The 27,134-nt window shown below is 41.0% G+C and overlaps 2 protein-coding genes across 3 annotated transcripts in view; both read right to left on the minus strand.

The window, feature by feature from the left end:
* Positions 1-2,518: 2,518 nt before the first annotated feature.
* On the minus strand, positions 2,519-9,686 carry cln8 (CLN8 transmembrane ER and ERGIC protein). 2 transcript variants are annotated; one of them, XM_017707803.2, is made up of 4 exons: positions 9,589-9,686; positions 6,168-6,415; positions 4,197-4,556; positions 2,519-3,421 (listed from the first exon to the last, which is right to left on the minus strand). In XM_017707803.2, exons 2-4 carry the CDS (start codon positions 6,330-6,332, stop codon positions 3,113-3,115), a joined length of 834 nt encoding a protein of 277 aa, XP_017563292.1. In that variant the 5' UTR covers positions 6,333-6,415; positions 9,589-9,686; the 3' UTR covers positions 2,519-3,112. The 2 variants fall into 2 exon arrangements, with proteins under 2 accessions (XP_017563292.1, XP_037397680.1); XM_037541783.1 differs by having other exon boundaries at positions 9,593-9,654.
* Positions 9,687-11,204: 1,518 nt separating this feature from the next.
* Positions 11,205-27,134, minus strand: part of dlgap2a (discs, large (Drosophila) homolog-associated protein 2a) — a 431,171-nt gene continuing 415,241 nt past the window's right edge. Inside the window, exons 17-18 of the mRNA XM_017707804.2 lie at positions 21,304-21,456; positions 11,205-19,219 (exon numbers count right to left, since the gene is read on the minus strand). Of these exons, the coding sequence (XP_017563293.1) occupies positions 19,019-19,219; positions 21,304-21,456 (354 nt within the window). The 3' untranslated portion in view covers positions 11,205-19,018. The remainder of the gene's footprint in view (positions 19,220-21,303; positions 21,457-27,134) is intronic.

The raw sequence follows: 27,134 nt of genomic DNA on the forward strand, positions 1-27,134 counted from the left end.
TTCAAAAGTGCAAAGGAGAAAGAGGAGAGCAGATTTGCCAACGGTGACGCATTTAAAAGCACGAATTTGGGGTATAAAACTCATGATCTCAGATCACCGGAGCACAGCTTATGTAGCCTGCAACAGGACAAGTCACTTTCAACCCTGAATCACATGAACAGACGAGAACTCACTTCTGTCCAAGAGGTCACGAGGCTCTAAAGAACAAGCGTCGTATATTTTTGCACAGAGGCCTAGAAACAACCACACATGCCTTCAAGTAAGCCCTAAAAATACAATCATCTCCATTTAATGAAAGAAATCAGGGTTTGGTGATGGACGCCAACATGTCCACTCACACCACTGCCCACTCTCTGGATGACGTATCTCAGAAATCGTGATCTTTTCTGCACGTGTTTACAAGAAAAATCCAATACTTAATTACCCAAACTCTCATGAGTTATAGGGATTAGATAAGAAATGCTGCCTGAGGTTTGCTCCTTTGGTTTTACGTTGGCAATGCCAGCTTAGCATCGTGCAAAACGTATGACTAAAATCACGAATCTGCCTAAAATGAGACTTCAGATTTAGTGGGCGGGGCTAAACTCCTCCAAGATGAATAGGCAAAGGTGTGTTTGTGACTGCATGATCTCACAAACACAATGAATTCAAAACGGGCTGTTTTTGCCACGTAGCTTCCAATTATGGACAGAAGAGTGAACGATACGTCCTCAAACTTCAAAACAAGAATAGATCAGAAAAAATACGGCCTTGACATGGCTACTACTGTTTATGCAGTACGGATATAAATGATTGACCGATAAACAATAAACAATTGTTCGACCAGTGCTATCGGTTAACATATTCATTAAGATTTAGCTTATTTCCAGTGGACAACAGTTCCTACTTGAACAGGCAGCTTAATCATTCAAGTTGAGGGATGCTTTGAATTATATGCCTGAGGGCACAATAGGCAATCAGATCCAACAGAGAGGCCTACTAAAAAATGAAGTGCACAGCTAAAAATAGTGTCCTTCAGGGGCAATTTTCCAGAGGACGAAAGCACAACTACAACAATCCACTATACCGAAAGCAAACAGCCGCAAGTGGTAAGACAAACTAGTCCATGTTCTCTGAGACTAAATGTCTTACGTGGCCCTATGAGTCCACACAATTACACAGAAGGACAGGGTGGACGGTGAAGGCTTTCGAGAGCTACTGAGGTACATTAAGGCTGAGGAACACTGTTAGTTTTAACTTGGGCTTGTAATATGGAAACTTTACAATACAGAACTTCCAGCAGCTCTAATGTTATTGTAATGTTAATGATATCTTGGTGCATTAAAACAGAATTCTGCTGACATCCGGTTATAAAAGACTAAATATTAGGTACGTCCCACTGCTTTAAACATGGCTCTATGAGATTTCAGAACTGGAACCATCCAGTTTTTATACTAGACATATTAATGGGTCTGGTGGGTCATCAAACGCAGACTGATGATGCTTGATTACTGGTCTAAAGCATTTTCTGAAATGCGCACCCCACGCGATCGTTCATTTTGGACAAATGACTGCATTTGATATAAAACATTTTATGCCCAACTACCTCTTTAAAGCCAGAAGCCAAGAGTGGCTGAAAGTGGCCATCGTTGGTGTGCGGAGGCAGGACGAGGCTGCCTGCAGGTCAACCTCCAGCCTCATTCTAAAGGAACTTTACCACCGCTGTGCTCACAACAGCTCAGTGCTATACACCCTTACAGGGTGACTCTCGGTTTCTTTCAGAGAGAAATACAGTCGGTTCCGTCACATTGTGAAAGATACCCCACATATGCCATACGGTCTTAAAAATGGTAGTAAAAAAGGATTTCTTTATAGAACCATAAACACTCAAAGAACCCTTAGAATAATTAAAGGGTTCTTTGCATCATGAGAGAGTTCTTCAGATTGATGGATAAAGTGCAAGAATGCGCTGTAGATGTTTGTCTATAGACTCTTTTTAAAAAGGGTTCTTTATGGGGGCAGTCGTGGGCTGGAGGTTAGGGATCCAGCCTTGTGACCGGTTCGATCCCCAGAGCCGACAGCACATGACTGAGGTGTCCTTGAGCAAGACACCCAACCCCCAACTGCTCCCCGGGCGCTGCGGATTGGGCTGCCCACCGCTCCGGGCAAGTATGCTCGCTGCCCCCTAGTGTGTGTGTGCGTGTGTGTGTGCGCGTGTGTGTGTGTATGTATGTGTGTGTGTGTGTGTGTGTGTGCGCTCACTAGTGTGTATGTGGTGTTTCACTTCACAGATGGGTTAAATGCGGAGGTGAAATTTTCCCGTTGTGGGATTAAAAAGGGAATCTTAATCTTAATGGCACCAAAAAGGGTTCTACTCTTCTGTTGTTACATGCTTGACACAATAACAATCTAAGAACATTATATAGAACCATTTTCAAAAAAAGGTTCTATGTAGAACCATCCATAGCACGTTCTCCATCAATCTCAAGAGCGCTTGCATGATGCAAGTAACCCTTTAATCATCCAAAGGGTTCTTTGACTGATCATGGTTCGATATAGAACCATTTTCTTCACTAGAACCCTTAAAGTGCAATCTTTTTTTTTTTAAGATTGTAACGTAAGTCAAGCTAACTGAATACTTGAGAAGAAATGTTAATTAAATAATAAAGAAATGAGAGTAGGCTGGATAGGTGGGCGAGAAGGGCGGGCGAGAAGGGCGGGCGAGAAGGGCGGGCGAGAAGGGCGGGCGAGAAGGGAGGGCGAGAAGGGAGGGCGAGAAGGGAGGGCGAGAAGGGAGGGCAGACAGACAGACAGATTGGGTAGGAAGGGTGGGTGGGTAGGTAGATAGGTAGGTAACTTAAGTAACTTTAGGTAATTTAAATATTATAATATAATCATACCTCTACCAAAATAGCAACCTGCATTCAGAAGAAAAAATAGCAAAAATCTTTTGCTCTCAGAAGATCAAGTACCAGTACCAAAAACTATATCTCCAACCATAACCACCTTGAAATAAGTCAGCAAGTCCAATTCTTTAGTACTAAACTGTCCCAACTGTCCCATCACCCTTCAGCCAGTCAGGTACATCTGAGCGTCTTCAGCAAAGACTAAACATAACAGCCCTTTGTACAGATCAGCTGGCGTGGGCTTTCTTTGCTTTGGGCCCGTTCTCAGGCGCAGGCTTGTTGCTGAAGTTCCAGTCCACCGGGTTGAGCAGCTGCATGGTCTTCTTGTGCGTCCATATGGGGTTAATGAGAACAGTGAGGAGAGCGAGGCCGGTGAAGAAGACCAGCCGCTGAGGCAGAGGCACAGAAATGCTCAGTTCAGTCCAGTGGCTCCAGCTCAACCACCACATATAGTAGGTCAGCACCATCCGGCAGTGAAACATGTGGATCATGAGCCACTGGTTAGCCTTCCAGAACAGAGTCTGAGACCATCCAGCCTACAGGAGGACGGAGAGAGAGAGAGAAAATGACCAATAAACTTATCTTTTATAGTGAAATTTGACATTTTTAACCTTATTTTTATGTTTTCTTTGCAGTCTATTTGCATTTATGAAACTGCACCTTGACAAATATCATGATAGAATGAGTTCCTCTTTCGAAGAAACATGCTTCACCAGTTTTGGCCACAAGCAAATAAAGCACAACAAACTGTTGTGTCACATGTACAGTGTTCACACCTAGCGTAGGAGGAGAAACCTCACATGGTGAAGTGAAACTGAAGAAATGGATCACTCGTTTCCCAAATGCTAATCCGCTACATGCACCAGCTGAAAATGAGCAGGTCTGATTCTCAATTTTCACCAATAACGCAAAACGTTCAGTCTGTTATTCCCTGTAATGATCAGTCTCTCTAACTGAATCAGACACACATCCCTGCTTTGCATAACAACTGCAAAGCAATTTCACTTACAAGGGCAAAGAGTTCATTTCCACACATGAATAAAAAAAAATGCATGTTTAAATAAATGGTTTTTGAATATACATACCAAAACTACTTTACATAGTTATGAACAAAAGCCTTCAGCTGCCTGCAGTAGCCTTTCTATGCCCTACAGAGGACTGCAGACTCCAAATACCTTACTGTTTTTAAAAATAAGAACATACAAGATATAAGTGTATCAACTTTTTGAACTTTCAGCATTCAAATGCTGGATAATTCAGGCTCCCTAGTTTTTATACCAATGACATGCATTTTTTAAGTTTTCACCTCACCTTAAGTAGCATCCAGGAGATGCAGGTGAAGGGCGTGCTCATCTCCAGCAGCAAGGTGATCATGGGCAGGAAGTGACCCACAGTGTTCCACACCACAGCCCCAGCGAATCCAGCCAGTGCAAAGGCGTGGTGGGCGGCCAGCGGCAGGTCAAAGGAGCGGAAGACCAAGCTAGAGCCATGCAGGGCCACATTTTCAAACAGGAAGAAGCCCACCGCTGTCAACACGTTAAACCACGACCATCCTGTCTGACCATTCACCTTATCGGCAAACAAAGCGCCGTCCTCGGTGAGCGCCTGCAGACCAGCCACAGTGCTCTGAACGCCAAAGAGTGCCCGTGTGGCTGCCAGGTCCCAGAACACCTACGCATCAGATAGAAGATGGTCACCTTTATTCATAACATTTATCTATATACATTCATTTACAACATTTATTTATAACATAAACCAGTCACTTGCCATTAAAACCACCTCCTTATAGCTACACACAAAGAAATAAATAATAAAAGTGTCCATTTAATCATTTCCATTTACACCGATCAGGCATAACATTATGACCACCTCCTTGTTTCTGCACTCATTGTCCACTTTATCAGCTCCACTTACTGTATAGCTGCACTTTGTAGTTCAACAGTTACAGACTGTAGTCCATCTGCTTCTCTGCATACTTTGTTAGCCCCCTTTTGGTGAACTACTCTCAGTCCAGCAGCGACACTGAGGTGTTTAAAAACTCCAGCAGCACTGCTGTGTCTGATCCACTCACACCAGCGCAACACACACTAACACCACCACGGTGCTGAGAATGATCCACCACCCAAGTAGTACTTGCTCTATGGGGGACATGACCACTGAAGAACAGGGTAAAAGGGGGCTAACAAAGTATCAGAGAAACAGATGGACTACAGTCTGTAACTGTAGAACTACAAGGTGCATCTAAATGGTCAGTGGAGCTGATAAAACAGACAAGGAGTGTAGAAACAATGTTATGGCTGATTGGTGTACGACATAACCATCACCAATCTGAACAATTGGTATCAAAGCCAACTGAGGCCAACTGCAATTATTTGTTATGATCTGCCTAAAACTGCCTCACCTAAAACGGGAGCGCATGGCTATAATGGTAAAATAAAAATCATGTTCACAATAAAAAAAAGGAGCAGGCTACTTCTGCATGTGTCAAACTCTGCACTGTATGAATTAAAAAGATCATTAAAAAGTTGCAAAAGCAGCCAGTACATCTTACCTGTAATTACCCAGAGTGTATGTAAAGTGTGTGCAGCTGTTATTACAGATCACATTCTTTTCAAGACTTCGGTGCAGTACATATCAGAATGAATGTAGCTCTGGGCAATATGACTATTTATTATTACTGTGACAAATTATGTCACAGTACGCTTTTCTAAATAAACTTCTATGCACCTACTGCATGATTTAATGCAAAGGGAGCATAAGATGTCCTGTTCAACTGGGTTTAGTGCAGCATTTGATATAATATTTTTCTATGTAGCACTACTGGCTCTTTGTTTGTTCCAAGAAAAAAAACGAATTAAATATCTCAACGTCTCTTCTATCTTGAAAACTCTCATGACATTATATTTTTTCCATCTCACGGCATTTGGCTGACGCTCTTATCCAGAGTGACGTACAATTTGATCATTTTACACAGGTTGGTGAAGGTGGTGTTAGGAATCTTGCCCAAGGACTCTTATTGGTATAGTGTAGGATGGTTACCCAGCGGGGACTGAACCATAGTCTACAGTGTAGAAGGTAGAGGTGTTAACCACTACACTAACCAACCACTACATCTCACCACCTCTACTTGAACTAAACTTAAAGCCACCTGTTAAACATGAGATCTGTTTGATGAGACAAGCTGCAGGTGTCTGAAGAAATGCTGACAGGAAACCACCACTGCAGTACAGCGATACAGATGGTTCATGGCCAAAAGAGGAATTAAAAAAAACCCACACTCACTTTTTCTTTAGCGGGGAGAACACGGTAGGTGAGGCAGAATATTGCAGAGAGTATGTGACAGATGAGGAAGAAGAGGCTGTAGAAGAGGAAGCCCAGGCTGATGACCTGCAGTCGCATCTCCCAGGATGAGTAGTCCAAGTCGAAAACACTACTGGGGCGCTCCATAGTAGTTGTGATAGTGGGCTGGGAGGTCACTGCTCTGCCCTGACCAGTGTGTACTAAGGGCAGGTCCCATACGTTACAACCACCTGGAACACAGAGGGTAAACAACAATCTGGCTAAAAGAGGTGTGGAACCAATGCAGTTCAAATTAGGGGTGAGACTCTCTAAGCACTCACCGATTCGATTCAGGGTGCCAGGATGCAATTACAACATTAATTAATTAATTAATTTATTAATTAATCTCTCTCATCTCTCAATGCATCTCCATTATTAATTTATAAAGCCTACATAATGATTTTCCTGTATTTGCTGCTACAGCAGCCTTTTACCTTGACAAATCTTTCATGAAATTCACATTAAATATGTTTCTAAATCATTCGGCTCTCGTTCTTTAAATGCTGCACACAGAAATGACTTGCGTGCTAACTGCACCCCCCTGCTGGAGAAGGGCTGTCCTGGAGGAAAAGATTTCTTAAGATTAAGATTAAGTGACCCTTATTAGTCCCACAACGTCGAAACTTCACCTCCGTAATTTACCCATCCGTGCAGTGAAACACCACATATACACTAGTAAAGACACACACTAAGGGGCAGTGAGCACACTTGCCCAGAGCGGTGGGCAGCCCTATCTGCAGCACCCAGGGAGCAGTTGGGGGTTAGGTGTCTTGCTCAAGGCCACCTCAGTCATGGACTGTTGGCTCAGGGGATCGAACCAGCGACCAGGTAGCTGGTTCCCTAACCTCCAGCCCAAGACTACCCCTGCCTCCTAAGTCATGTCCAAGTGCTTTACTAACATATTGGGGGGAAAAACAAGGTGTTCTCCATTGTTTTGGCAGAGTAACTCTGGAATTCAGTTATAGACGTCTGTGGGGAACCATGAATTACTAGATTTTCAGAATTTTACAACTCAGCCGAACCACTGGCACGGTTACGTCTCTGGAAAACCCCGCAGTATATTTTGACTTTGTATGCCACAGCTTTAAACTTGACCTGACTCTGAATATTACAAACTAATCAAGTTAGCTGTTTAGCAACACGTTCAGCAATACCCTGCACTGAAAGCTCACAGTAACTTCCTATACAAGAGCTGTATGACTATGTTGTGAATGCAAATATGGAATACAATTTCTATCCAATTGACTGAGGTGTAAATAATCTGTTAAATAGAAGAATAATAACTGTATAAACACCTGTATCTTAAGTACGTTGTGGGCATGAGCGCTGTGTCATTGTGAAAGTTTCTAACATTCAACATGGCGAGAGCAGAAACTGGCCTGCAGAGGAGACGAAGTTTATGCTTTGAGCTTCAAAAGACGGTGGTGGGACGGCCGTCCGGCTTATGTGCCCTAGAACACGTTGTCTTCCTCTCGGCCTTCCTTCTTTAATAAGTACATGTGAAGCATGTTTTCCTGAGTCTGACGTCATTTTAAAGTAATTAAAAACAAGCACCGCTCACTGCTGCTCATCTCACTCTGACTGGACTCGTTGCCATGGTAACATCTACACAAAGTGGTGCTGTACGCATGCATGTAATTTTGGATCGGATTACTTGTAGTGTGCATGAAAACACCTGTTGAGTACAGTGAGTATATAAAGACCCCTTAATCTATAATCTGAACGTACTCAATCAGACTGGCAGAGAGCTTTGCCTTCTGTGAGACAGGAATGAGATCTCTCTCTCTCTCTCCAAACCGTGAGACTGTCTCGCATCCCTTCATCTCTTTCGCTCTTGCCAATGACTAAAAGCCAGTCTGAGGTTTACTCTTGTCTGGTGTCTTGCTCTAAGAGAGAGTAACGAGATGTTGATTACCAGGGAGGCCATTTTAGAGAAGTGGTCAAGACTGATAATGAAAAATGGTGAAATGATACATGCGCTACCTACATGTAACGCCAACTGGACAAACTGCTATGTGTCCTGCATCTCTCTCTCTCTCTCTCTCTCTCTCTCTCTCTCTCTCTCTCGCTCTCTCTCGCTCTCTCTCAATGCCTGAATGAACACAGAAACCAAACACATGTAAAACGAACCCAAGCAGCTCTCTTGAACTGCCCATAGCTCGGGAACCTGGGCATTCTACCACAGAGACTGAAGAACAGACTTGTGACAAATAACTTCACAAGACGTTACGTCTATGCAGGGGAATCCCACCAATTTCTGAATAATTTAGTCCTTGTGATGTGAACAGAGTCGATCAGAGGGGTTTGCTGCGAGAGGATTCACTGCAGAGCTTTCTCTACAGCGGTGGTGACAGGAACCAGGGGTCACAATGTCTACAACTCAAACACGACCAGCTTATTTACTATAAATCTAAAACCACCAGTGAACCTACACTTGCCTTCTGGGTGTTTTCATTTCTTTTTATTGAGGAATAAAAGCAAAACAGACACATCCAGTAGTTCCACACACTCAAAAGCTTCCGCATATTTTTTTTATTATTTTCCACAAAAAGATGTGTACTCTCTCTCTCTCTCTCTCTCTCTCACACACACACACACACACACACACACACACACACACAAACCAATTATAACTAGAAATTGCATAATCATGATGACAGAAAAAAATATATATATTACAATTAGATTAATAATAATAAATATATCTCAATCCCCTCAGTCAGCTGGCACAACCTGAAGTGAATTAAAATATAAAAAAAAAGATTCCACTTTGAATAAAACGTTGCAGCATTGCCTTTCAAGGTGGACCTTATGTTTTCCATAGTAAGAAAACGCATGACATCCCGGAGCCACATTGAAATGGAAGGGGGTTTTGAAGACTTCCATAGCAGCAATACGCGGCGTGCCTTCTGGGTTTTTATGGGGAATGCTGATGATGGTAAAACCTGAAAAAGAAAGTTTTTTGGGGGGGACTACTTTGTTTTACAACATCCCACACGTACCCCTCCGCCATAAACGAAATAAAATAACGAATTAAAATGCATTTTAAAGCAAAACATCCTAAAACAAACCCGGTGTCAGACACCGGGAAGCGTATATCTTGAGATTTCACGCGCTGGCTTTCTGTGATAGAGCTTTTAGAGGAATTCAACTCTTCAAAGTCCGCCGAGGTCGCTGAGGTGAAGTGCCTTGGGGTAGTGCAGGTTAGCTAGTTAGCTAGCAAGCTAACCGGCTGCTACATATGCCTAAGTTCAGGCGTAGCCTCAGCACTTTTCCTTAAAAAGCCCAATTTTAGCGAAACTAACGACCTCAAACGCACCAAACATTAGACTACAAGCCATTTAGGATAAAAGGTCACGCTTACTTGCCGTTTAAGAAGAAGCTGTCCTCTCCATTCCTTCACAGCTCCGCTTCTTTAACAGTGTTTTTCATATGACATCCATTAGGTCACATGCCGTGGACACATCCCGCCTCCTTATCGTAGTTCTCGCCACTGATTGGTCGTGTTGGATGTAAGTGACGTGTCGGAAACCAATCAAAATGCTGAGTTTGCTGTATGACGCTATATTTGTTTGCAACGCCAAGCTTTTTAAAAACATAGATGAAGTATGGAACGATATAGAATTAAGGAAGTCCGTATATATATATATATATATATATATATATATATATATATGTATATATGTATATATATATATATATAGCCATTTAGTCAAAATAATGAGAAAATTTCCTCATAATTATGCCTTGCTACGTCATGAAACTGACATTCTATCTCATACTTAGGACTCACCTTCTCATAATTATGACGTATTAACTCGAAATAGTGAGATTTAGCATCTCATAGTTATGACTTACTTTCTTATAATTATGACTCACTCATAATTCTTCTCATAATTATGACTTATTAACTCGACTAACAATTTCATTATTATGACGTAGTATCTCATAATAATCACTTACTTTGTCATAATTATGACTTACAGCCTCATAAATATGACTTGGGCTCTTTATTCTTCTTCTTTCGGCTGCTCCCTTTAGGGGTAGCCACAGCGGATCATCTGCCTCCATCTTGCCCTATCCACTGCCTCCACTACTTTCACACCAACCAATCTCCATGTCCACCTTCACTACATCCATAAACCTTTTCTGAGGTCTACCTCTTCTCCTTCTACCTGGCAGTTCCATCTCCAACATTCTTTGCCCAATATATCCACTATTCCTCCTCAACACATGTCCAAACCATCTCAACCTGGCCTCTCTGGCTTTATCTCCAAACTGCTCCACCTTCACTGTCCCTCTGATCTGCTCATTTCTAATCTTGTCCATCCTTATTATGACTTAAAATCTCAAAATAGTGGGATTCAATCTCATAATTATGACATGCACATCTCAATTATTAGAAGCACCTCATAATAATGACATGTCAATTATGACAATGTGATAATTATGACTTAACATCTCATGGTTATGACTTACTTTCTTTTAATTATGACTTAATTACTCATAATTATGACTTAGCATCTTATAGTTACGACTTACTTTCTTATAATTATGACTTAATTACTCATAATTATGACTTAGCATCTCATAGTTACGACTTACTTTCTTATAATTATGACTTAATTACTCATAATTATGACTTAGCATCTCATGGTTATGGCTTTCTTTTCTTATAGTTGTGACTTATTTTCTCATAATTATGACTTATCTTAATAATACTTTTAATAATATTTCAATATACCAATAAGAGTCCTTGGGCAAGACTCCTAACACCACCTGTGTAAAATGATCAAACTGTAAGTCGCTCTGGATAAGAGCGTCAGCCAAATGCCATAAATGTAAAAATCTCATTACTATGAGATAGCAAGTCATAATTATGAGTCACTAAGTCATAATTATGGGAAGCCTTTTCTTTATTATGACTTATATTCTTCTCCAGTGGCAGAAATGAGCTGAACAGTAAAAATAACATGCAAGTGTTTTCTTCCAAAAAATTTAATGGCAGAAATATTTACATTTGGATGACCAAAGCCATAAATAAACGATCTTGTGAAAAGGAACCCAAAGAACCGGAGTGACCATAAATGTCTCCAAACCATATTTTAAACACAAATGAAACACTTGAATCAATAGATAATAAGTACATTTTTTTTTTGTGCCATAAAATGTAAACAAATAAATCAACGTATAACATTCAACAATGTGATACAAAAAGCAATGAAAGCGACAAATCAGACATTCAATATCAGTATCTTGCATGCCGTCATTAGAGTGTATCAAAACAACCCAGGCAACGAAAGATTAAAGAAACTAAACTATGAGGAAGAGCAGAAAATATTTTTTTTTTTGTCTCGATGAAGCATCATTTATATATTTATATTTATGTATATATATATATATCTATATATATATATATATATATTTCTGTACAAATAATGAATATTTGGTATTATATTCATCCTTAATATTGATATGATAGCCTATACAGTATAATAAATGAAAATATTTTTAGCTAAACAACTACCTTTATTTTAAATTCATTAAACTTCTTCGTTAGTTGTCTTTTTTCTGTTTCACATTCCGAGAACCGAGCAACTAAACTCTCAGCCTTGACTCCACTGGATGGTGATATAAATAAAGGAAAACACAAAGCAGTTTCAGTTGAAATGGAGGTGGTTCTGAGAAAGACAGGCTCAAATATCAGGGCTCACGGCTTTTAGCACTGGGATTTAAATGCACCTTGTTTAAATGGCAGGTATAAATGATCTTAGGTGGGAAGGAATATGGGGATAATCTCAAGAGATGCGCTGAATGGAGTCATAATGCAAAGCGACTGCTCGTCTAAACAACACGTCCACCCTAACGTTGCTAATATTAGCATTATCGCGCTAGCACTACAATTCTACATGGACTCTGGCTCTGTGTTAATGGCGAAGAGTACACTACTTAATGCGATTATAACTTTGCGAATAATTTCCACGACTTTCTCTCGTCCGTTTGTGGAAACCTCAGCTGCCGGCTATGGGGTCTTGACCGAGAAACAGGATTCAATGCAACAGCCAAGAGATAGGCCGCCCCTGTTGTTGGAGAGCGAGAACAGAGTGGCGCATTGTCCTTTCACAACAAGAACTGTGGAGCACTGTACAGCTCCACCGCCGGGAACATTTGACAGACGTGCGAATGCAACACGGAAAATTTTTCCTTCAAAAAATACACAGCATTTGTGACTATAGGCCCACTAAATAAACTCACAGACCACAACTAGTCCTGCCTACTTTTTAGTCCAGAACTAGGCATGATATGCAGCCAGGCAACCAACCATAGGGGTCAAGACATTACTCAGCACCTTTTAATGCACGTCATACTTTAAAAGGGCCATATTTGGCATTTATCCTTCATTTATTTGCCCTTGAAGTCCACAACACTGTATGTAGCTCAATTAAATAGGCTGTTTTTTTTTGTTACCGTCTCTTTAAGACTTTAAAAAGATTTGCTGCCTTGCTCCTTGGATGCTCCTGCAGGATGAAATGTGGAATAAACTGATAAGAAAATGATTTTCACTCAAAGAAATGAATTATGGCCAACATAAACACTAAGCAAATATTTTACATGAAACTTTTTTTTAAAGAACATAAATATACTTTACTTATTTACAATCATTAGTAGCGTCCCAGTTTGGATCAATCCGAAACTGGTTTAACTGAATTGTAAGACCTGTTAGATTTTTCCACTAAATCTTATTAGGAGGCTGTGCTGTAACAGGAAACGCATCATCAACCAAACTGCTTCAGCCATCATGGTGGCCATGAAATCTGCTGTCATCCTTCGTTATTCAGCGTAACTGCAGTGAAACCGTGATGCGCATGAACTTAATCTGTGTTTTTAATGTTTTTGACCAGATATTAATGTTTCATTTCGCTCATTTTGAGAGAGACTCTAGACAAACACCAGCAAGCTAGCTAGCTGGAGCCTGATGCATGTGGACTAAAGCTTGTTATCCGGAACTTTCACATCAAACCAGGTAAAAAAAAAAGCCCTGGAGGAATTCCTACTCGGAAAGTCAGGATGGCAAATTCAAATTTCGCAGTATGACATGACATGGCTGCTCACAGCAACAGTACTAAAGTAGTACTTCGCAACATTTAATTGATTAATAGCAGCACTTTTGTTGGTCAATCAACATACAGACACAACTGTTGGTAAAATTGGCAACACTGACGAACATTTGCAGTTTGGAGAAGGTAAAAATAAATGTAAATGTTAAAGATATCATTTATTCATGTAAAAGTGCTAGTTTTACTGCAAAAGATGGTAACTTGGAAAGTGAAACGATCTTAAATCGGCTCGTCGTATCTCATATTGCTCATGTCGAGATTTCTGTCAGCTTGTTATAGGTCTATTGAACTCATTTCTAGACACTTTTTATGTGCTTTGAGTAATTTTATTATGTAAAATCTCACGATATTGGCAGATCATTTTTCTTATTTCAAGAAACGTGCTTGAAACAAGCTAAATTATCCGATAATTTTGCTTGATGAAATTAAACATTTAATAATCTTACATTATTCATAAAACAATCTCTAAATGAGAAATATTAGATATTTAAATAGATTTAAAATGATTTCTCTCGTTTAGATATCATTTTTTGCAGGGTTGTTGCTAACCAGGATCTCTTTCCTGGAGGTGCATATGTTTTACCCCACTTTGTAGCTCAGACACATGGAGTTAAGTTGTCATAATAACTGCTGCAGACTGCAGTAACAACACTCCGTATCACTTCTTTATGAATGGGTGGCTAAACTACTGTGTGCTGAATTGGTGGCCATGTAATTCTGACAAAAAGACCAAGATAAAATCTAAACATCTATGTTTTCATACATAAACCATATTAACATTTTCAACCTTAACAATGTTAACGATGTTATAACATTGCAACACGCTTTTATATAAAACAGACAGATTTGGGTTTCCATAATATGGCCCCTTAAAAGTTAGCTGAATGGAAGGTTTGGTGCACTCAAGGGAGGTTGTCAGGCCAGTTTTAGCCTAGTCCTGGAGTAAATTACCTTGCCGAAGGTGATTTGCCATTAAAAGTTCTTTCAAAGTGTAGAACTGGGCCTAATTGGTGTCTAGACTGGGGGGGGTTAGCATTTGGCACATTTTCCCTGTGCATTGGCCTCCTAGCCTGGTCCACATACTGAAAAAACTGCATGTTTTGAGAGTGGAAACCAATTATGGGACTGAGAGAACCCCAAGAGAAATCCGATGATGCACAACACACTTATCTTCATAAACACTTCCTACATCGCCACAACAATATTACAGGCTACGTTTGCAAAAGCTTCACTTTTTTAAAATAATGAGAACTTGAATGAATAAAAGAGCCCAAATTTAGCACAAAAAAAACACGCTAATGAGTAACACCAACCACCCATTATCTCTGGTATTTTACACGTTGTAGATTCCAGTGCAAATTCAGCAATCGTGTGTAGTATTATATGCGTTGTAGACAACCAATTGAGTAGATAGAACTCTATGTGAAATTGGGTCAACAGTACAAAGTCCACCCATGCCTATGGCCAGGGAAACTGACTACTACCACCACCTCACGCACCAGAAATGTAAGGCATCAATTTCCCATCCAGGACAGTAAGTAATAACAACCATATGTTTTCATCTGAAAGGTTTTAAGCAAAAGAAAACGTGGATATAAAAATGCCATGTGAACGACCTCAGGAACATCTTTTCAGGCAAACACCACTTAACCGCTAAGTAATGGCTTAACAATGGATTAACAACCTTTCTGTTACTTTCTGTTAAAATTGGGGGTTGAAACTGTTTTCTTTTTTTTTTTCACTAAAATAGTGGTGTTGTGCTCTAAAAAGCACTCTGGCCCAAGAGGCCTTTGGGCCAAGATGGGACAACTTGAAGAACTTGTAGCTTAGCATCAAAAACGAGCACATTTGCTTAGCTACAATTTGATCTTCAACATGTTAGCCACTGTTTGAAAATCTGTCAACAGTGTGACCCACTCAGACTCCCTCTCTTTGGTCACTATTTGGACACTGGAAAAAAAATCTTTGGACCGCTTTACCTACACGTTTGAAGAGTGCACTAGGGCAAAGTTAACGGATGCTTTGCTAAGCATAACTTCCACAATTAGCGGTTGTGGAGGTCGTAACGCATTAGCGGTCACCTGGATTACCCTGAAGATCTGTGAAATGAGCCGGTTTAGGTGGCAGTGGCTGATGTAACAACCTAATGTAAAAGTAATAAGGTTAAAAATACAATGAGCGCTAGCAGCTGGAAAAACTGAAGCCTAGCTAGCAGCCCTTTGGCGCAAATCAGAATCTATTTTGTGGGAAAAGAAGCACAGAGGACACTTAGGGTCACCCAGGGTGACATTCAGAGCAGCACAACGAGCCCACATTCACCCTAGAGACCACTTCTCAGGAGACAGGGCTTTAAACCTGTCAACGGTGCGACCCACTGAGACCAGGAAAAATAGGATGTGCAATGTTGTGGGCATTCACTCAAAGGTGACTGCCGCTGTTTTTATAAATTCATATCTGATATAGACAGGCAAAGAGCATAAAGACCCAAAAAAGAGAAAAGGTCCCGCAGACATGCAGAACAAGGAGTGCAGGACAAGAGGCCAAGCTTCTTTCTTTGGACCACAGTTTCTAATGGAGTTAGCAGCACCATAAGTGGGTGGTTTTATGAAACCATTCCTCAGAGAAACCGAACCACCTCCTACAAAAGACAGCATGATTGCATGATGCTGTTTATAGCAGTATTAACCTCTAACCTCTTCAGAAATTCAGTGGCAGAAGGTCACTTGCTAGCGCTGACCGCTAGCCCAATGCAACAAAAAGGAGCTGTGCAAAGACAAAGCCAGACGAGACACCTGTCTGTCCACTGACGCCCTCAACATCCACTTGGATCGCTAGATATCCCCCACCGCCTCCATTTCTGCAGGGGCCCGAATGACACATCATGTCTCCTCACCATCTGCCACAGAGGAAAAGCGCAGAAAACATGGTCGTGCTACGAAAGGTCAGGGAGAGCTTCAAAATCTCCCCGGATCCACTTTTTGACACTGGCTTGTTCACTGAGAGACAAAATATGTAAAATATGGCAAAAAATCATGGCCATTCAGAAGCACACGGGAGATTTTAAGACGTCTGAGCCAATGGTCAGTCCTCCTACCCTAACAAAAAACATAATAGACAGCCATTCGTTCATGGCCTTGAGTTGGAAAGCGGACCAAACTCCTACAAGCTTCGTGATAGGCCAAACACAAGTTGGATCACTCAGTGTTTTCTTTCAGACTTGTTTATGCACTGCATCTGCGTTTAGATTCCAGGCAACATGTTCCTTTCAGGTTCTCCTTTGCTTAATTCACCTGGGTTGATTTAGAGTCTGTCAGCATCATTTGCGAAAAATAATGGCATCAGCTTTTTAAAACAAGGTCTAAATCAGATTTGACTGGCCGTTCAGACTTCGAGGACCCTCCTGCCTGAAGAAAGACGAGGGTGGGGTGGTCATGTAGAAAGAAAAATGGCGGAAAACTCAAATCGCAACCCACACGCAACCTTGCAATTCAACTGCAACAATACTCTTTTTTTGTGAACGTCAATAAATACATTTCCCTTGGAAATACATACAGGAGTATATTTAGAAGAAGAAAGTGCAAAAATGCATTTTTTTTGTAACCTATACATCGTTGATTTTAAAGTTCTACACAAAACCGTCCAAAAAAGCTCTCCTTATGAAATGGGATATAAACCAGTTGGATGGAATGGAGTATGAAAGTGTAAAAAGGAAAAGAAAGCAAGCACTATACTTATGTATACGTGGTTCAAGCGCAACGATACTTGATTTCCGTCGATAAGGTGATGATGTTGTTCGGCTTGTACCACTAACTCTTGACATATTTTCCATCAGAGTAGAGCTTTTGTCTACCTGAGTGATCTGATATGGAATTTCCCATTTTTATTGGTATTATTTGTCGATTTTCTATAAATGTTCAAATGTAAGGACTCATTAGACTGCCCATTTTTTGACCTATATAGCTACAGTCTAACATGCACGTTTTGAGGTATTTGAAGCATTGGCACTTTCACAATTGTTCACAGGATAATTAGATAATGGACTCGTAGAGGCAGAGACAGAAAAATGGAGAGAGAGTGGGATGGGGTGGAGCTACAAGGCTCCGAATTAAAAAAAGAAACGGTGCTTTCACTTTCGGGAACCCCCTTTAAAACGACAAGAACATAAAAAAAACGGCTGAACGTCTCCTGTGACCTGGTGCTGGTTTCAGATCCCAGTGTTCGTAATAGCACTTATAATGCAAAAGCACCGCTTTTCAGACTGGGGAACCCCTCAGTGTCAAATCTTGTGAACAGTACAGCCAAATGTATTTCTATAACATTTACGTCGAGATCTAAGAGAATGCTCATTTAGTAGGCTGTCAGGCTAAGCTGATAGCAGTTTTAATGACGGACCTTATCAGCTCACCTCGACATGCCCAAACCGTGCTCCACGATGACTTTGCTTCTCTACAGAAGTCATCAAGATGCTTGAATGTGACATTTAAGACAGGATTGCGTTCAGTGTGATTCACGCTTAATGACTTACGCTACAGGCCTGAAAGTGTGGAAGCAAGCAGTGATGATTTTCCAATAAAGTCAATTTACCGATAACAGACCCGTGTTTGTTGACACCTAGTTGAACCAGAGATGCTCTGGAATAATTTTTCGGTTTTCCAAAAATGTTCGTCATTCACGTAGGCGGGCTTTACTTGATGAAGCTTTCATGTAACTTGAACTGCTTGAAACCTACAGGAAACAAAATTGCGTTTGAGTTGCAGGACACTTGCAGTTGCAGTTTCCTCATCCTCAACAGTTGCAAGCGTCCCAACTTCAGTTTCATGAAACAGCCAAAATCTGCTTTTGAATACAAGGTGCCAATTTAGCTAACCAGTAAAGCAATGCAGACAAGTGGAATATGAACTAAGTGGATTGGATTGAAATGTAAACGCATTTGCTGATAACTTCAGTAACTGAACTTTGGAGGTGCTCCAAAGGAAGTATGGAAAAATATTCCTGCTGATTTCAAGTAAAACAAAAAAGCAAGGCCTCTCTAATCCAGGCTGTAGCCTTGCTTTTGAGACATGACTTCTTGAAAGATGAATTCTTTAGACAATCCTAATGCATCACACTGGATTGAGTTGATCAGGAACATCTAAATGGGGGATCTCAATGGAGCGGCACTAAAAGTGAAGAAACAGCAGGAGCAAATTAAAGAGCATCAGCCAGGTAGATAAAAATAGTCAGTTGAGCACTAAACATTCAATCAAACTGCTTCGTAGTGTGCTAATAAATGCATTACTGTCTGTTATCTTTAGAAAATACCAACATTTTCATGGTTATTTTTTATTATTAGTTAGTGCTGCTTCCAAACTTTCAGCCTGTAGCATTAAAGCCTCAGATTCTTTTGGCTCCTATTAATAATTGTTATAAATACTTTATTATTTCATTAATACGGCCTTATGAACGGTGTTGGTTCCATTTGTTTAGATGTTTTGTCCTGGTGGTCAGCTCTTGTTTGTATGATCAGGCGCAGACCCCCTCGAGTTGCCTAGCTGAGGATTAGAAAATGCGCTATTGGCGCTGTCTGAAGATGATGATGCCGAGGCCGATGAAGGTGAAGTGAGCGGAGCTTGTGTGATGAAGGCGTGGAGATGAAGGCCCTCCTGCTCCGAGTGTCTCTTTCTCTTTCTCTCTCTCTCACAGTCTCGTCTGGGCCTCGGGGATGTAGATCTCGATGCTGTCCGCTCGCTCCGTGGCCGAGTTCTGGCGGAACGAAGCCGCTCGCTTTGCGGCCATCAGCCGCCGCCGCGCTTCCTGCCTCTGCCGGTCAGGCAGGTCCAGAGACTTCTCCCGCGTCACACTCTTACGCAGTGTCTTCTTTGGTACAGGGGGTGGGAGCTGAGACAAAACACAAAAAACCACAATCACTGTCGGCCAAATACTATCAAATCAGGTCAATAATGTCAAAACATTTTTAATTCCATTTGCCTTTTGACTTTAATGTCACAGCTCAGGTCGTCTGGTCTTCTCTTCTCTTAATAATAAACTCATCTCCCAATATTATGTAACAGTTATATTTAAATTAAAAAGAGAAATTATAAGACTTTGTTATGGTTTCCATTTTCATGGTTACGCTTTTCCCCTATTTCCCCTATTTCCATCTTTATACTACATCTATTTCCATGGTTACACTACAATTATTTCTTTGCTACACATATTTTCATGGTGACTCTACATCTATTTCCATGGTTAACCTGCACTCATTTCTAAAATTATGCTACCTCTATTTCCACAGTTACTACACATATTTCCATGGTTACACCTATTTTCATGGTTACCATACCTTAATTTCTATAGTTATCTACACGTATTTCTACGGTTATGCTACATCTATTTCCATGGTGACTCTACATCCATACCCATGGTTATGCTGCACTTATTTCTATGGTAATTACATTGCACTTGCTACAACTATTTTCATGGTTATTTTACATATTTTTCTATGGTTACGCTACACTTATTTCTATAATTATGCTGCGCCTGTTTCAATGTAATTTTACACATATTTCATGGTTACACATATAGTTACTTTACACTTTTTTTCCATGGTTACGCTATAATTATTTCTGTGGTGACACTACATCTATCTCCAAGGTTATGCTACACTCATTTCTATGGTTACTCTACACTCTATACACGTCCACGATTACATTTCACCCATTTCCATGGTTATGCACCAGCTATTTCCATATTTACTCTATGTTTAATGGTTACATTTCACAATTTCCACAGTTATGCTACAACTATGCCCGGAGCTATTCTACATTTATTTCCATGGTCATGATGCAACCATTTCTATGGTTACATTACATTGTACTCATTTTCAAGGTTACTTCACACTTATTAACATGGTTACATTTCGCTCATTTCTACTGTTATGCCACAACTATTTCCAAAGTTACTCTATGGTTATTTTCAAGATTACTCTTGTTACCATGACTACATTTCACCCAGTTCCATTGTTATGCTGCACCAGGGTTATTGCCATAGTTACTCTATTTATATGGTGACACTTCACTCATTTCAATTGTTATGCAACACCTGTTTACATGGTTATGCTACAGCAATTGCTAGGGTTGTGTTACACCTGCATTTCCAAATTTATTCTATGCTTATTTCCATGGATACACTAACCCATTTCAATAGCTGTGCGAAACCTATTTGCATAGTTTCAATACACCCATTTCCATAGTTACACCATTTCCATGAAGATGGTACATCCATTTCCATAGTTATGCTACATTTCCATGGATATGCTTCAGTTTAATGTTGTCCCGCTACTTCTGAAACCAAAGTACACCTTCGGGTTCCAGATTTCTGTGGTTCTATGTTCTGTGGTTTTATACAGTCCTCTTTTATGCATTCCTGTCCTGTAGTAAAACTGTATGCCTAAATCATTACTCACATACCTTAAACTGTTGTGAGTTGTTAAGTAATCTCTAAAACACTTGTGGTTTCTGACAATGTTCAGTGTGATGTACCCTTCCGTGCAAAAACAGGTGGCGAACACAGTCCAGATTTAAACCCTATAGAGAATATTTGGTCTTACGTCAAACACAAAGTAGCTTGGCAATATATTTCAATGATTTGAAATGCCGTCTGATGCCGTCAGTGGTGAGTGAAACAATACTCAGTCTCCTTTCTGTGAAAGACTGTATGAAAGGTTTCCCACAAGACTTCAAATATAAAGAAATCAAAGGGAAAATCTCTACCGTACTATCTTATTATACCTATCTGTTTAATTCTTACTAATTTACTGACTAATGATTTGGTCAAGCCTAATGTTTTGCCCATTTTGCCATTGCATGGGACTCTTAATTATAAAAATGCACAAAAGTATCAGCTAAAAACAATTCCAGCTTTCTTGAAGCCTGAATTTTGTTTGGTTTTTGTACTAAACCTGCTGCCCAGTTTAAGCTCACCTTCTTCACTGGGCTCTCGATAAGCCTCCAGTTGTTGCTCTTGATCTTCTGCAATTCGTCAAACTTTGAGGTGACGTCGTCAATGGAGAGCTGCAGCAGGTCCCAGAATCCAGCCAGGTCCTGAGAAGTGGGCCGGGGCATGGCACTAGGGTCCTGCAGGACATAGATGGAGTCATGTTATGACATACGTCAGCTTAAGTAGACATTAGACATCGATATGCATTTGTTTGATGTTAAAACGTTGGGGTCAGGAGCTGAGGAGGTGAAATACGTGCTTAATTGAGTTAAGGTTTGGTGATTGACCTGGTCCACTTTGTTGCGTTAGCAGTATGTTTTTGGGTCATTGTCTTGGTGCGCGATAAAGTTCCTCCTGATTAGATTGGATGCATTTCTAAGTAAAGTGGCAAACTGAATGTTTCAGTTGACTTCTGAATTTATTCAGCTGCTGCCATCATGAGTTAAATTATCAATAAAGATTAGTGAGCCCCTTCCAGAAGCTGCCATGCAAGCCATGACACTACCTCCACCATGCTTTACAGATGAGCTTGTTTGTTTTGGATCATTAACAGATCTTTTCTTTCCCCCACACTTAAGTCTCTACTTTGGTAGAGTTTAGTCTTGGTCTTATCACTCCATAAAACTGCACAATTATAATAGCTTATCTCTGTATTTCCACACTCAAAGTATTCTTCAAAGGGTGGATTGTAATACCTTTACCCCTGCACTGTGGAAGTTGTTGGTAATGTCATTGATTGTCGTTCTTTGGTTTTTCTTCACAGCTCTCACAATGTTTCTTTCATCAACTGCTGTTGCTTCCTTGGCTGACCTGTCTGGTTGTTGGCAGACGGTTTCTATCTTGGCCATACCCAACTTGGTATGCTATTCTCCTATTGTTTATCCTTTTTAACAACAAATGCAGTCTTCACATGTGAAACCCAGGGCCCAAACGTGAGTAGACATTAAGGGTGATTAAATGCTCAAGCAACCAATCTAACAGGGCACACCTGGCTAATGAGAAACACCTGCCAGTCGCATGTTCCAATATTTTCGCTCCCTTGAAAACTGTGTGGGTACAAAAAGGTGCCATGTTCTGAGTTGTTTAGCACATCTAGATGTAAAAGTAATACATGCTGCATGTTTTCTGAAGACCTAAATGTCTTCAGTGTACAGCAAAAACAAAAGAAGTGGCCTTGCTTACTTTCAGATGAGACTCTCTGCACTCATCAGTAAGAAATATCAACCTGAACTCAAATAAAAGCAGGTATGTTGTTTTTATTAAACACAGTGCATTGCACTTCTGTTTCCAACCACTAGATGTCCTTACTGGGGAGGCTGATGCTCCGCAGTAAAGTATCTAAAGTGCAGTTTCTTCTGAATTCAAATTAGCTTCACTAGCAAACTCAAGCAAGGGCCAAGGTCATACTCTTCAAACAGGCTGGCAAAGATCCTTTATTCTACTGAATCTTAGGTACTGCTTCGCACCACAACACTGTTTCCCTTTGCTTGCTTAATAGGATGTATCCTTGTTTAAAATCAAGGGAGGAATCATCACTGCAGTGCTGGTTACTGGAACAGCTAGGACTTCAGCAATAGATACAGTACACTTTCACCCAGTTTCTTAAGTTACCCCAGGTTTATATACAAATTTCTCAGTTTACGAATATACTATTAACCAGCTTGTACTTCTACTTGCTGGCAGCTACTTTATAGCTCCACCACACACCGATCAGGCATAGCATTCTGACCACCTCCTTGTTTCTACACTCATTGTCCATTTCATCAGCTCAATAGGTGCACTTTGTAGTTCTACAGTTACAGACTGTAGTCCATCTGTTTCTCTGATACTTTGTAAGCCGCCTTTGACCCTGTTCTTCAGTGGTCAGGACCCCCATGGACCCTCACAGAGCAGGTACTATTTGGGTGGTGGATCATTCTCAGCACAGTAGTGACACTTTACATGGTAGTGTGTGTTCTGAAATCACGCTTTATTTACTTAATTTCCAGAGAAAAAAGAGAACATCAGACCCCGGTGGTCTGAGTCCAGACCTCTGTGACGAGGCAACAGAATTCAGACGAGCGCAGACCACAGTAAAAGAGATGTTTACAGGTAAACAGGTGAGCAAAGCAGGGGTCAAAAGCATGAAATAATGTCAGTCAGATAGAAACGCTCAGTAGTTCACAAGAAACAAGACCTCGCATCTAACCTTAGCTGAGCCCAGGCTTATATACTAACTCTAAGAGGCGCATGATTACATGGTTAGCATTCCGGGGATTGTGAGCACTGATAGGAGTGCAGACATGAGTCAGAGGTCCCATAGAATCCTGGGTAATGGAGTTTGTGTCAGAGTCCGACTCCGATTGTGGCTGAACAGTCACATGATCTCCCGTTGAGTTCTGGGAAATGGAGTCCCTTTGGGAGTTTGCTGGATGCGTGACAACCTCAAACAGTGTTTAGGATTACTTGCATTGCGATGAGCAAAAAGTGCACCAAACTTCTAAGACTGAACTTTGGAGGTGTGGGAAAAATATCCCTGCAGATTCTTTGAGAAATACAGATGTGTCTCCTGAAAAGAATGGAAGCTGGGATAAAGATGAAGAGCGGACATAATAAACACTAAAAAATGTGATTTTATATTTCCTCTGTGTAATTTTCTATTAAATATGTTGTCTCTGACATTTGCATAGTGCTGTAGCAGCGACACCAGTGTCACGGCTAGGTTGAGAGTGGGCCACTACGCAAAAATACCCAGCCCAGTGTGACTCTGTGGTCAGAGACTGATCACTGATGAAGAGGATTGTGTTTCAACAGATGAGCTGCAGTCTCTAGATGTACACCAGCAAGGTGGGGCAACAAGGGAGGACATTTGCTGTCATCCTAAATAAACATGCTAAGATGAAAATGAATATAAATAAGTGAAACTTTCTTTCCCTCCAAGGCAGAAAGCTCTCAAACTCCACCAGCAACTCAAACTTAGATGATGTCAGCATGTGATTTAATCCTTGAGATTCTGAAAGGGAGCAAAGCCCCTCCCCCTCCACCAGAATGTGTGTAAATGTGGAGATTCATACAGTTATCCAGGGAAAAGTGAAGAAAAAGGAGACGAGAGAGATGACAGTGCCGGTGAACATAATTAGGTGGCTTGGTAAGCCTCTTAGTTGCCAACGTCACAATTTCAAGCAGCCTGAAATCCGTGCTCAGGAGCTGTTTGCTGTGTTACTGCAGGCTTTCTTTGTGCCTGGAGGACGCTTAAAGAGCTCTGAGAAAGTCAAAAAACATCTCGCAGAGGTGTCACCACAAAGCAGCCATTCTGCTACCAAAGCCCTGACTCGACAATTTGAGAGATTAACAACAAAACTTACTTGTAACAACTGAAGAGCAAAAAGAGGCCCAACAAACACAAGTAAGTGAATAGACATCAAATTAAAGAAGGAAAAGAAGACTCCTAAGTCATTTATTAGAAACACCTCATCTGTTGAAACACCGTTTGTGTTAGCCATCCTCTATCCCTTCATCTAGTGCTTGGTTTCTGACCACAGAGCCACTCTTGGCTGGGCATTTTTAAATTGCAGTGAACCTATAATGACTTACGTGTTTCTAATAAAGTGGCCAATGAGTGGAAGTACAAGGTAGATGTTTCTAATAAAGTGGCCAATGAGTAGAAGTACAATGTAGGTGTTTCTAATAAAGTGGCCAGTGAGTGGAACTACAAGGTATGTGTTTCTAATAAAGTGGCCAATGAGTGGAACTACAAGGTATGTGTTTCTAATAAAGTGGCCAATGAGTGGAACTACAAGGTAGGTGTTTCTAATAAAGTGGCCAATGAGTGGAAGTACAAGGTAGGTGCTTCTAATAAAGTCGACGTACAGGGTAGGTGAGTGGTCTCCAACCCTGGTCCTGAGAGCAACATTTTGCAGATCCTAGAACCTAAAACTACAAGTTGCCACACCTGCTCCAGCCAATCAACGTCTTACCAAGTTCCTTATTGGCTGGATCAGATGTATTAGAGTTAAGTAAGGGAGCGGCAGCTTCTGGACACTGGCTGGAACTAAACTTTGCAGGAAAGTAGCAGGGTTGGATTCCATTGAAGCAGCTGTTTCTCATAAAGTGGCAAAAGGTGCTACTATTAAAGTGGCCAGTGGTTGGAAGTACAAGGTAGGTGTTTGTAATATAGAGGCCAGTGGTTGGAAGTACAAGGTAGGCTAATAAATAAACCAGTGACAATTCATCACAACTTTCCTTAAAGTATTTGAAGGACCGACTTGGTGGTGAGACCTGGACTGAGCTGATACTTATTATTCATGGATACATTATTTAAAACTCAAATCAGGGTATGGTGGGAGGAAACTCCAGACCTCCAGCCCACTGAACATCTTTGCCTGCTGGAACCTCTGAATATTTCAAATATTTTACCAGCTGTTCACACCTGATTGATGAAGACATTCTGATCTAACGGCTTCCACGTTAATACTACCACTTGTTTCTAAGACAAATATAAACAGTGAAGTTGATGTATATGTATGAATGTATTTCCAAAATTTCTAAATTAATCTAAATCTATATTATAAATATTTAGAGCAGCTACGAAAGTCTCCACAGAGGTGCATTTCCTTCAGTTCTGTTGGAAACACCTCTTAGGTGGCTCCTCATGAAGCTGCTTAAGAGAATGCCAAGAATAGGAAAACTGCCTCAGTGCGAAGAGAGGCTACGCTGAAGAAGCTAAAATTGATGATTGTTTTGATTTGTTTGGCAAAATCACATTTGTGCTATTTCATAGTTTTGGTGTCTTTGCTGTTATTCTAAACTGTGGAATAATAAAAATATGGAATGATATGGATGTCATATTTTGACTGTATTGTAACTCGGTGTTTCTTTTTTTTTGTTTTCTCTTGCATGCTAAACTATATTGCCAAAAGTATTTGCTCGTCTGCCTGAGTGACATCCCATTCTTAATCCATAGGGTTTAATATGATTTCGTCCCACCTTTTGCATCTATAACAGCTTCAACTCTTCTGGGACGGCTTTCCACAAGTTTAGGAGTGTGTTTATGGGAATCTTTGACACGTTCTTCCAGAAGCGCATTTGTGAGGTCAGACACTGATGTTGGACGAGAAGGCCTGGCTCTCAGTCTCCAAACTCGCTCATCCATGTCTTTATGGTCCTTGCTTTGGTGTGCAGTCATGGTGGAACAGGAAGGGGCCGCCCTCAAACTGTTCCCACAAAGTTGGGAGCATGAAATTGTCCAAAATCTCTTGGTGCTGAAGCATTAAGAGTTCCTTTCACTGGAACTAAGGGGCCGAGCCCAACGCCTGAAAAACAACCCCACACCATGATCCCACCTCCACCAAACTTTACACTTGGCACAATGCAGTCAGACAAGTACCGTCCATCGGATTGCCAGACAGAGAAGCATGATTCGTCTCTCCAGAGAACACATCTCCACTGCTCTAGAGTCCAGTGGTGGCGCTTTACGCCACTGCATTCAATGCTTTGCATTGTTCTTGGTGATGTAAGGCTTGTATGCAGCTGCTCGGCCATGGAACCTTCACTGCTCTAGAGTCCAGTGGCGGTGCTCTGGAGGTCTGTAGCGATTGACTCTGCAGAAAGTCGGTGACCTCTGCGCACTATGCGCCTCAGCATCCGTTGACCCCACTCTGTCATTTACATGGCCGACCACTTTGTTGCTGTCATTCCCAATCGCTTCCACTTTGTTATAATCCCACTGACAGTTGACTGTGGAATATTTAGTAGTGAGGAAATTTCACGACTCGACTTGCTGCACAGGTGGCGTCCGATCACGGTACCACGCTGGAATTCACTGAGCTCCTGAGAG

This window comes from Pygocentrus nattereri, chromosome 10 (genome assembly GCF_015220715.1).
Source record: "Pygocentrus nattereri isolate fPygNat1 chromosome 10, fPygNat1.pri, whole genome shotgun sequence".
NCBI lineage: Eukaryota > Metazoa > Chordata > Actinopteri > Characiformes > Serrasalmidae > Pygocentrus > Pygocentrus nattereri.

Coding starts and splice junctions, on each gene's coding strand:
- cln8 (XM_017707803.2), bottom strand. CDS start 6,332: ATGGAGCGCCCCAGTAGTGTTTTCGACTTGGACTACTCATCCTGGGAG. Junction 4,557..6,167: donor TTCTCCCCGCTAAAGAAAAA/GTGAGTGTGGGT, acceptor TCTGATGCGTAG/GTGTTCTGGGACCTGGCAGC. Junction 3,422..4,196: donor TCTCCTGGATGCTACTTAAG/GTGAGGTGAAAA, acceptor GTCCTCCTGTAG/GCTGGATGGTCTCAGACTCT.